Below are 12574 nucleotides of genomic sequence, written 5' to 3'. Positions count from 1 at the left end.
TACTCGTTCAGACTCCATGGTCTTGAACCTTGAACTCATTAACTGTCCTTCTTTAATTCTACTTGGTCTTTCTCCAGTATTTCCTATTTTGGTGAATGGCACTGCTCTCTACCCTGTTGCCCATGCCATGCTTCCCTTTCTTCCTACTCCCCCCCCCCCCCCCCCCGATACTTTGTTGTGGTTATCCTGATAAAATAAACTAGTTTTACACTGTTTGAGGTGTTTTTCTTGGTTGTTGGTTATACATTCTAATTTTCATTAGTTTAAATTCAGCAGTTACAAGACACATTTGATTTTTTTAAAGCTATTTTTTGCCCCAATTATTAGTGACTAATTTGGATTTAAAATAATAATTTTCCATTAAGATTTTTGGTTTACTACATAAATCAGAATAAAAATCTGTGAGAATTTGCTTTACCGAAGATGGTTATATTCAGTGTTTGTTTTAAATCCTGTATTGTTTCTTTAAAAAAGTTTTCTGAGATGAAAAACGTCTTCGTTTTCATGTAGAAAATGATATTGTATCATTATCGATATAAAGATGTTTGGCTCTGCTGAGAAAATGACACAACTTCCTGCCATGTCCATTCTTCCTTACCATTGCCTCCTCATTTTGTTTCCCAATCTAGTTTGTAATAAAACTCCTTGAAAATAGAAACTGTCTCTCATATTTCTGTCTCCTTCCATAGTGACATCGTGGCCATTATAGATATTTTAGTAATGATGACTTAATTTAAAGGTTAGATTTGTGAGTAACAGTTTCAAGTGAATGATCCCTTCTTTTGCATTCACATAGTACCTATTGATAGGAACAATTGATATAGGCTGTGAAGGGTTTTAGAATTTGCTCCAATCTGAATTGACTGTTGGATTTATTGATAAGCTGAACGAGTATATAATTGAAGTTTCAGATTGCTTGTGATTTAGCCTTCGCTTGCTTAAAAAAAATGTCTTTTTCTTTTTCTTCCTTCCTTCCTTCCTTCCTTCCTTCCTTCCTTCCTTCCTTCCTTCCTTCCTTCCTTCCTTCCTTCCTTCCTTAATTTACATCCAAGTTAGTTAGCATATGTAGTGCAATAATCATTTCAGGAGTAGATTCCAGTGATTCATCCCCTGTGTATAACACCTAGTACTACAAGTGTCCTCCTTTTAATGCCCCTTACCCATTTAACCCATCCCCCCACCCACAGCCCCTCCGGCAACCCTGTTTGTTCCCTGTATTTAAGAGTCTCTTATGTTTTGTCCCCCACCCTGTTTTTACATTATCTTTGCTTCCCTTCCCTTATGTTCATCTGTTTTGTATCTTAAATTCCACATATGAAAATTACTTTTCTTAATAAATCTTTTAAAAAGCAAGCTCTCATGCTGGCTTTATTCTCTTTTTGGCTGAATTCTTTGATATTTAGAGTAAGATAGAAATGAGAACCAATGATTATGTTTAGGACCAATGGTTATGTTCCATAGACATGATTTTTGACTTTTACATAGTATTCACTTTACCTTAGAGAGGCTCACATCTCATGCTTTTTGGGCCAGTGGGCTGCTTCTCATCTGTATTTGCTTTTTTCTTTAGATATTAGGATCAAGGAAGAAGAACCTGATCCTGAAGAGTGGCAGCTCAGTGGTGATTCTACATTGAATACCAATGATCTAACACACTTAAGAGTGCAGGTGGTAGATGAAGAAGGGGACCAACAACATCAAGAAGGAAAAAGACTTCGAAGGGTAGCTTGCACCTGTCCCAACTGTAAAGAAGGTGGTGGGAGGTATGCACACATGAAACATACTCTTTTTTTTAACACTGCTAATATCATCACCCTAATTTTTGAAATACTGCATGCGGTATCACTTAATTATGGAAAATTTCTCATTACATGATCATTTTGTGTGTATGTCTGTATGAGTGTGGCAGAAAAAGTTAGGGGACAAAATATGTAAGATAGAATTTTCAGATCGAAGTGCCTTTTTTAAAACTAAAGTTACTTAATTTGCCTTAAAAAGAAATGTAACAGATGCCATTTAACAGGCCCATATGAGAAATTAGCCTATTTGCAAACCAGCAATGAGATTTGCCTAAATACAGATAAAGAGTTGATTTTTAGCTTGAGAATAGCAGTTATATAAAAATAAGTTCAGAAATAGTTGATAAGCATAAACATTTTCTATTTTCAACAGAAATGAATAATAAGGCTTAATGATGGAATTTTTTAAGAAAGTGGAACTGTAGTATTTTAATTCTGTACTTTAAAAAAATAAATGTTAAGACAGAATAACATGACAGGAAAAACTCAAAACAGATCACTGATTATATTAAATGTGGATGGATTAAGCTTAATAATTAAGACCTTGAAACTCAGATTGTATTTTAAAAACAAAATCCAGCCTTATGTTAATTATAGGGAGCATCTCAGATAAATTGGCACAGGAATGTTGAAGGGGTGGAAAAAGATTTATTAGGCAAATGTTAACAAGAAAACTTGGATAGCCGTGTTACTATCAGACAATGAAGGATCAGGGTGAAAATCATCACATGGTTAAATAGGGGTAGGTTTCTTAATAATACGAAGTTTTCACCAAAGGAGATGTAATAGTTACGATACTTTCCCCCCATAACATTGAAATATATAGAGAGCAGAAACTGATACGACTCTTAATGACATACTAATCAAATCCCTAGTCATAGTGAAAAGCCTTAACACATCTCTCTCAGAAATATGCCATAAATAGACAAAATATACTATTAACACAGTTAATGAGCTTAAGCTAATAGAAATAGAGCCTATCTGCCTTCGAGTTGGTGTCATTAGTTGATTTGTACATTGGCCAGCCCATTCACAGTGATGGTAACAATGACTAATAACTGCTAACATTGAGGGCTTACTGAGTTTTAGATGTTAGAAAGTCTTATAAATGAGGCACAGAGAGGTTGAATGATTCTTAAGAGCAACATGCACCTGGGATTTGGACCCAGTTTCTTACTCCAGAGCATTAACCACTAAACTGTACTTACTACCTCTTGAGTGGATTTGCTTCTATATCAGATCCTTAGGTATTTTTATTTACTGGGTAATTATTTGTTTGAAATATTATTTATTCTTTGACATGTTTTGGCCAATTTAAGTAAGTTTGGTTAGACAATAACTTTTCTGAAATTTACTCTCCTTTTTAGAGGAACTTTAAAGATAAATTTGTTCGTGAAAGTCCAATCTAATTGAGGGTCAAGGTCTGGCCTATATTTTACTTAACGCATTTTCTTGAAAATGAACTTCCTTTAGATTTGTATTTATTAAACTAATATGTGCTCATAAAAATTCAGAAATCTAGAAGAATATTAAAACAATACCAAACTTCTACCCCATGTCAGGATAACCATTATAACATTTTTGTATATATCCTTTCAGACTTTACGTATCTTTTAAAGTGGAATCATTCTCACTGTTTACATGTCTGCTCTTATTTTGAAAATTTTTGTGACCATATTTCCAAGTCTGTATAGAGTCTACATCAAGTTTTTAGTGGCTGTTAATACTGTTGTATGGATGCGTAAGAATTTAACATCTTTTTTGAGAGTTTATTGCTGTCATTCTAATCTTACACATACATTTTTGCACCTTTGTCTGATTACTTCATCACTGTAAGTTGGCAGAAGTGAAATTGTTGGATCGAAGGGAATTGTCTGCTTTTCTATCTGTTTCAAGTTAGACTCCTACCAGTGGTGTATGAAAGTATCTGCTTTCCCACACCCTTGCCAACAATGGATTTCATCATTTTTTTAATACCTTTTAAAGTCTGGTATGAAAAATAATTCCTCATTATTATTTCATTTAGTATATTTTTTGTTACATTGTGAGATTGAACATTTTTTGGTGTGTTATTTTACCATTTTAAGATTTCTTTTGTGAATTGTCTTTTGTGAATCTGTTAATTCGTGTGTTTAACCGTCATATGTGCAGATATTTTTTCCTAGTTTTACATTGCCTTTGTCAGTGGTTTGTATAATGCATTGTTATACAAGTAAAAGAAGAGTTCCACCACTTAAAACTTTGCAAACTTTGTTTTATGCACAAAAGTTTTAGTGAATCAGTCTTTATGAAATACCTTAAAAAAAAAGACTTATTTTTTCTAGAACTTTTGTGAGTTCGTTTTTTAAAATTATTCTAAGCAATCAAAATGGAAGCTCTTAAGAAAAAAAACTATGGTTTCTTAGAGCTCATTTGAACAAACTTCAACTGATATATACATGACAGGCAAAATTGTATCATTGATAGTTGTTGCATCTAATTAGTAGAAGCATAGCATACAGTAAATCCAGAGCATTCTAAAGGGTTCTGCAAAGGTGAGGTGGGCAGTACTTTAAAAATTTTAGAATATTGGCCTTTTTTCCCTCAGCTATATTCTTAAAAATACACATATATCAAGTGGAATATTCAGAGAACAAAATTTTGTTTACCTTCTTGAGCAAGGTGTAAAATATAGTTAAATATTTAAAAATTGTATTCATCTGGGCATTTAACCAATACTTATTAAGCAGAACCAGCCCTCAGAAACTTTTTACTCTAGTGGAAGAGGCAGGTAATTTTAATAAAGTAGAATAAATTCTAAAAGCATTATTGTTATGTGGGGTTTGTGTGGATTAAACATCAGTCCATATTTTAAAAATTAAGTTATTTTGCAAAATCTGTCAGCAATTTCAGTTGGTGTCTCATTTCTTCCATTCCAAGCAAAAGAAAGTACTTGATTTACTTCACTTTTCTTAATTCCCATACTGAGCATTCAGCATTATTTATTGTGTCACTCTGTCTTGGCATTGTTAAACTATTGAGAACAAGTTTAGGCAATTAGGAATAGAAACTCAAAGTTGTTTGTTTTTTCTAGGTGGTATAGGTGTTAGTGGTTTGATTACATAAATCAAGAAGAAAACTTACGACTAAATCTTCTATTATTACCTTTATATTTATTTGTTGAGAAAGTTCTTTTCCTTCACATCACGTGTCATAAATCCATATCTAACATATCTAGATCTTATCTTGAATAAAATTTCCTTTTTAAATAGAAATTTGGACCCGGGTGTTAGGCTTTTCCCTTAAATTCGATATATTTGTGTGCATCCTGTCCCCATCTCCCCCCCCCCCCCCTCCCCCAGATGCCTGTCCCATTTTCAAATAGTATTTCTCATTTTCTTATAATTCAATTGAAAATACCTCTCCCGGGCTCTTTGGTTCTTTGAGAACCCAGATTTGTTGCTGTAATTTGTTACAATCTTGTGCTTTGTTAGTGCTCTCAAGCTAAATTTTGCTTAGTTAGTAAAGTATTTAGCACTTTTGAGTTTATTTTAAAAGCACATGGATTCACCTGAGTGGTACACTTAGCATAGAGGCAAGAAGTCATGAGTACAAGAGTGAACTGAATTGGGTTCTCTGTGAAATTGCTATGGTGAACACAATATGTGAAATTGGTTTTTACACCAATAACCACAAACATTACTCTTTTTTCTTAGGGCTGTGTAAGAATAAAGTAAATTTTAAAAACTAAATTAAATGAAATATTGGCTTTGGTTAATACTTTGGCATTGCAGGTGAGCCAGAAAAACCTGTTTCACTCAACTCAGCTCTTGGAAGAGAGTTATAGAAATTGGGGGTGGACTGGAGCAGAAACTAGAATTGTGTTAGATTATGACGTCCTTGCCCTTAAGACAACAGCATGACTCCTCCTTGTCTTTACTTATGCTATTCCTCTGCCTGGAATGCCTTCCCTCCTTTCTATCTAAATCCTACCCACCTCTTCCACGAAGCCTTCTCTAACTACTGGAGCCCACATTGATGTCTCCCTGTTCAGAACACCTATGGCATCTAACAGCCAGCACTGCACCGTTTAGCACTGTTTGTCCTATGGCAATTTCACATGCTACTGAGTGTGAGTACATTAAAATATAAATGTGGGGAAATATGCATTTTTCCAGTAAAAATTGAAAAACGCTAGGTATAATATATAAAGGAGGATTTTCAGGCTTATGGACAGTTTACAGGCTATATACCTAGACTGTGAGATTGGGGGAGGAGGGGAAGTCGGGGCGGGGGGTCTTAAATGTACCTTTTTTTAATCTCCGAAACATTGCAGAGTTTATATGATTTTGACAGTGAGTCTAAAGTGTCATGTTTTTTATAAACTCATTTATTTTTATTTAGTAACCAGCCCAATTTTTTTTTTTTTTTTTTTTTTTTTTTTTAAAGCTTGGGAAATAACACTTTCTATAGTGTTTAATACTATTTGAATATCAGTTCTGGAATCAAAAAAGTTTTCTTCTTGCTTAGGCTAAAATACCTGTGTTCATTCATCTAAGCACATATCTCCCAAACCCTGTTCTTGGTATCAAATACTGAAATGTAACAAATGTCAAATTTTATGCTGTGGAGAAACTGTATTTTATTATATCTCTGATGTGTAATTTGGGGTATCTTTGCATGGTTAATATGAAAGGAATTTTAACTATAAAGATAATTTTGATTTATATTTATTTTCTGTAGTGCTAAGGGAGCTATGACAGTAGCTTTGTCTAGATTTTTTTTTTTTTTACGATTTTCTCCCAAGTCTCCGTGTATATTCAGGGTGTGGCTATACAAATAAAGGAATAAATATGCTTAAGTCATGTTAATTTAAAGTCTGCTTAAGGTGCCTATCGTTTTTATTGTACCTGTGATTGGTTATGTAGTCATTTCTTGGTTTATTTAATTTTTAAATTAGCTGACATTGTGACTTTGAAGAGACTATTTAGTTTCTTATACCACTAGGACATGGATTGGGCCTATGCATTGAATTTGTGAATGGTTCTGACAGAATACTTAAGTAGCTTTATTTGTACAATCTGTCTTTATGAAATGTCCTTTTAAATTATATAATTCTTGAGCATGTTTACATTTGGACAGCAATCACATTAAATCTGAAGTAAAATTAATAATGTGATATTACATGTTTGAGATATATATATATATATACACACACATACACACACACACATTTTTTTAAATTTAAATTGATCTTAAATGGTCTTGGTTTCTGATTGACCTCATGGCGTTAACGTCTTCAATTTGAAATTCAGCTTGGGAATATAGAAGTAGTAATGTTTACTTGAATATTTCCATAGAAGTATATATTATTCTCTGTGTGTTTTTTAGAGGTACCAATCTTGGAAAAAAGAAGCAACACATTTGTCATATACCAGGATGTGGTAAAGTCTATGGGAAGACCTCACATCTGAGAGCTCATCTGCGTTGGCATTCTGGGGAGCGTCCTTTTGTTTGTAACTGGATGTTCTGTGGTAAAAGATTTACTCGAAGTGATGAATTACAGAGGCACAGAAGAACACATACAGGTTACTAATATTTACTTTTAACTGAAAAAAAAAAATGACTTATAGGGCTACATAGTATCTTGAAGTTTCCCCCCTCTCCCCACATCTTACTGATCTGAATCTTTTAAAATATGACTAGTTACATTCAATTTTTATCTTCAGTAATACCAATTTAAGAACAATAATTCCAAATAAGCCAATATGGTTTATCTTGTAAAATAACATTTTATTTTATGCAGACTTTGGTTAGCTTTTTTTTTTTTATATAGTTAGCTTTTTTTGTTTTGCTGTAACGTTAATGTCTTAAGCCACATTTATGCAATTCTTGTTTATTATGTTAACCTTTTAAATTAGTTGTCTGCTTTTACTCTTGATCTGTCTTTATTTTTCTTCAACATTGTAAAGAATAATTCTTTTTTCTTCTGATAAATTGAAGTATTTTACCTTTTCTCGTTTTAGTATCTGTGAGGTAAGCAAAAAACATTTCAATGAGGAATAACCAGGGCATTATTGATGGAAGAACTCTTCTGTTTGATTGTTTTTCATGGTATTGTGGGGTTGTTACATGAAATGAGCCTAGGAGTGACTCCAACTAAATCCTAAGTTAATGTATCTTAGAGTTTTCTCCTGCTACCATACAGTGGTCAAGGTGTTCATCAGTCTATGCTCAACACTGAAGAATTGAAAAATATATATTTATAGTCACAATAAAGCTTAGAAGGAAGAAGCATGGTGAAATGAAAGTGTTGGTCCTAGATCTGGATTCAAATCCAGGTTCTCTGTTAGAGTAAGCAAATAAGCTCTCACTCTACTTTCACACCTTCTACATTGTCTTTAAATATATAAAATAACCTGTGAAGTATGTAGTAGTATATATATTACATGTGCTACTTATTTTCTGTCTTATTTGTCAGGTTAGACAGATGAGCTTAACCTGTTTCAAGTTGCAGCAAACAAAATAAGAAAATAGGTCAAGTATACTTAGAGACAGAGATCAGTGTTGCATGGGATAGTAAGACATTGTTGGGCAGTGGGCTGGGACCTTAAAGTGGCCTGGTAACAGAATTTTCCTCTGTGGAATTTGATCAGGATATAAAAAGGAATAACATAAAAGGGGACAAAAAAGTCTGTGATCAAATAAATGTGAGAAACACTGAGTTAAACAGGGTTTAGTCCAGCTACCTTCAAGGCAACACCTCCTAGGACCATTAATTGAACATTAAGAAGACTGTGCATCTCTTAAGTTGGGAGATGTAGTATGTGTAGCATTTCCCAGCCTCCTTTGATTGTTGTGCCATTTTCCGTGGAGCATCTCTCAGGATTAATTCCAAAAGAAATTTTGGGAAATACCTTCCCAGAAGAATAGAATGATATGTGAATAGAAGAGGTGAGAGACCAGTTGCCATGAGTGAAGGTGAGATTCTATATAGCACATTTCTGTTAAGTAGGATTGAGCTATGTTATGGAGGTCCTTTTAAGTTAGGCAGTAGAGAATCTATTTCATAATCTGCAAGTTATTCTTATATTTCCGTACCACTTAGTGTCATGGTGAAGTTTCACACTGATACGATTTGGTATTTAAGGAAGATTTGTCTGCCATTGACTGACTGGATAGGAGAGGGGGAATGACTTAGGGTGTCACTGCAGCATAGTTCAGGCGTGAGGTCTGATGAGGACCTACTTAAGGTGGAGGTGCTGAAATAAGAGATAGGTAAGAATTTTGAAGAGAATCACAAAATACAAGATTTGTTTACTACTTGATTTCTCTCTGGATTCCTTTTAGATTTGCCTTTTGCCTTTTCCTCCAGTAATTCTCTTTTGTAGTTGTCTTCAACATAATAGAAGTTCAGTCAGTCTTTTGTATTTAAAAAAAGGATTTTATTCATACTGGGGAAATAAAGTTAGGCATCAGGGTCTTGAATTAACTATAACATCATGGTATATCAGGCTTGCTCTTGACTATTCCAGCTAAAATCACATCAGCTAGCCATCTCCATTATTCCTGGGATTATCAGTCTTATTGGAGCACAGGCTATGTTTTTGCTTTAATCTTAAGTACCCTGTGTAGTTCCTTGAATTCACATTTAAAAGGTTTAGTATCGTGGATATGACATGCTAATAATACCTTAAATACAGCTTAAAACAGTGTGCTCTTTGCAGATGGTCATTTTTTAGCTGTACGGTGTCTTCTAACAGATGTTTCAAAACAAACTATTGGCATAGCTGAGGTATTCAAGTCGTATCCAGATATCAGTCTATAACTTTGAAGATCACTTTTCATTCAGAAGTAAAGAGGACAGATTTATTTTGAGGGAAGAGTACTCTGTGTGAGAAATCTTGCAAGGACCGCTCACGAAACGAATACACTTTTAATGGAACTGAACTCTGCTTCTTGTCTCTGTCAGTGTTGGCTTATTTTCTTTCTCAGCAGATGATCAGTCTTTTCATGTTGAATTTAGAAAACTAAGTAACCTAATTTCTTTTTAACAGGTGAGAAGAAATTTGTTTGTCCAGAATGTTCAAAACGCTTTATGAGAAGTGACCACCTTGCCAAACATATTAAAACACATCAGAATAAAAAAGGTATTCACTCTAGCAGTACAGTGCTGGCATCTGTGGAAGCTGCACGAGACGATGCTTTGATTACTGCAGGAGGAACAACACTTATCCTTGCAAATATTCAACAAGGTTCTGTTTCAGGGATAGGAACTGTTAATACTTCCACCACCAGCAATCAGGATATCCTTACCAACACTGAAATACCTTTACAGCTTGTCACAGTTTCTGGAAACGAGACAATGGAGTAAATATTACACAAATACTTATTCATTGTGGTTATTTTTATACAGTAGTGAGAAGAATATTGTTCCTAAGTTCTTAGATATCTTTTTATTGATGTGCAAAAATTTTTGGATTGACAGTAACTTGGTTATACATGACACTGAAATGCCTTACTTTGTATGATATTCCATAGTATATTAAAAATGGTAAAATTGCATGGGTTTTGTAGGTACTTTTGGAATCTAGAAGAAATGAAATTTTACCAAGTTATATAAAGAGAAAATTGAATTTAACAATGCGAATGGTAGTCTAACCAAATGCATCAATCCTGTGTGGTTTAGTGTAAAAATGAGAACATGTTGGTATTTATCTATTGTAAGATAAAAAAAAGTTGGTGGGTGAAAGAAATCATGTTATGATAAAAAAATTTTTGTAATTTTCTTGATGACTGGAATTTTTATTATGCATAACTGACAAATCAAGTTTCCAAGCAAATGTTACATAGTGTAGGCTTTACTTAGCTTATCAATTTGTCATTTTGAAGCTAATTATTTTAATTAGGTTAACTATGTACAATATTTTAAGCATTACTCTTGTAAGATTTTGAAAACTACATTTTAACATGGAACTCTAGGGATAGTCACCTTTTAAAATCCTGTTGAAAAGCCATGTTTAAGATTTAATTTGCCAAAATAATGTCTTGTTAATATTCTTTCAATAACGAAGTTGGGCAATATAACCAATGTTTAAAAAAAAAGTTTAAAATGTATAGGTTGAGGCATTTGGGTGGTAAGAAAATGTTAAAGTGAATTATCCCTTTTCTTGAATATTGGAGGACCAAAAAAAATAAGGTGTATTGCGTCTTAGCAGTGATTTTTTTTTTTTTTTTTTTTTTTTTTTTAAATCCAATCTTGTTTCCAAAAACCATATGTCTGCCAGGGCCTTAAAAGCCATCATGTAAATTACCAGTAAAGTATAACATATGCAAACATAAAATCACTTCCATAGTGACGATACTCCAACCATATGGATATTAGTCATAGAAAACTAGAGGTTTATGATATTTTTTTAAGTCTTTTTTTTTTTTTTTTTTTTTTTTGTCTAGGTAGTCAGTCTGCACTTAAATATCAACCATTTTCCTTTTTTGCTTCTTCCCTTAAAATTTCTATGTATCCAGTACATTTAATTGAGCAATGTATGTTTTTTATTATGCTGTATTTTCTCTTTATTTTTTAATTATTGTTTATATTTTCAATTATTAAAAAATGTACAAAATAAAGTTTCATTGCTGGTCTTGTAAGAGCTATAATGTGTACCTATAACTGCAGCAGTTCACCTGTTTCAAAATTTGGAATTCTGTTCATTTGTTATTCTTAAGACCACCTCAAACTTAAAGGCTACCTTATTGTACGTTTAAAGTGTATTATAACAGTGTGGTAGTTAATAAAACACTATTTTTTTTCTTTTGAGTTTGTTGTATTCCTATGCATTTAAAATATTTGCAGTGGTATGGGGTAAGAAAACTCTGTATGGTTCATTTTTCTTCACCTTTTGCTCACAGATTCTTGATCTCAGACACTGAAATTATTGGGAGAAGGGATATTTACTTGAAAAGGGAGGAGTAGAGGCCCTAGCAGCTGACTGATTTTCTCCTGAAAATGAGCTCATTAAATAAAACTTTTGAAAAAAAATCTTTTAATTCTAAGTCCACATTGATTCACATTGATTGTAATAATCCCATTTTGCAAACCTTGTTTTTATTTCCGCAGTTAAAGCAGTGCAGAATATTTTGATTTATTAAAAATGTGAGTTTACGTGAAGATTCTTGATAATGTAAGACATACTTTGGTAACCGTGGCACGAGTTAGTTGAAAAAGTTATGTTTTGAGTTTGTGTAGGTCTAATCATGATAAGGGCAGAGTGAAAAGGAAAGGAAAAGTTAACATTATGACTGAATTTTGGATATTTTTAAATGAAAAATCCAGTTACTTTCCATGTGTTTCCAGTGGGGGTGAAGATTAAGATTTCCATTGTTTTCCAGGCCCAGTCTGACACTGTCAATAATATCTTTGAATGCATAGGACAACTCTAGATACACATAGAAACACAGGCAGAGTTTTCTTTCCTAAATGTGAGACTTAAGCTTGTGATGTGAAATAGGCATTATTACTTGAATTATAGAAATTAATGGAATGTACAATTATTTTGAAGTTACAAGGATCAGAATTTGAATCTTTAAGCTCCAGTTAATTTTTAGAAGTTTTTTTATTACTGAAGATGTGTGAAGAGGATTATGTGAGAAGGTTGCTCACTTGAGCAAAATACCTATTAAGTCAGGGGATTAAAAATCTTTCTAGAGTGTGATAGTAGAGACGTTTTTAAATAATATTGAAATTTTACAGTAAGTTTATAGAGTGCTTTTGATCCATGAGTTTCCAAGCATATTTT

The 12574-nt window shown here is 33.1% G+C and overlaps 1 protein-coding gene across 1 annotated transcript in view; it reads left to right on the top strand.

Annotated features, from left to right (window-relative positions):
* The window catches only part of SP3 (Sp3 transcription factor), a 59318-nt gene extending 47723 nt beyond the window's left edge, over positions 1 to 11595 (top strand). The window contains exons 5-7 of the mRNA XM_027055468.2: positions 1571 to 1763; positions 7170 to 7366; positions 9836 to 11595. Of these exons, the coding sequence (XP_026911269.1) occupies positions 1571 to 1763; positions 7170 to 7366; positions 9836 to 10152 (707 nt within the window). The 3' untranslated portion in view covers positions 10153 to 11595. The remainder of the gene's footprint in view (positions 1 to 1570; positions 1764 to 7169; positions 7367 to 9835) is intronic.
* Positions 11596 to 12574: the final 979 nt, after the last annotated feature.

Source organism: Acinonyx jubatus, chromosome C1 (assembly GCF_027475565.1).
Source record: "Acinonyx jubatus isolate Ajub_Pintada_27869175 chromosome C1, VMU_Ajub_asm_v1.0, whole genome shotgun sequence".
Classification (NCBI taxonomy): domain Eukaryota; kingdom Metazoa; phylum Chordata; class Mammalia; order Carnivora; family Felidae; genus Acinonyx; species Acinonyx jubatus.
The sequence above is the reverse complement of the archived record's forward strand: the minus strand, read 5'-3'. Positions and strand labels throughout refer to the sequence as shown.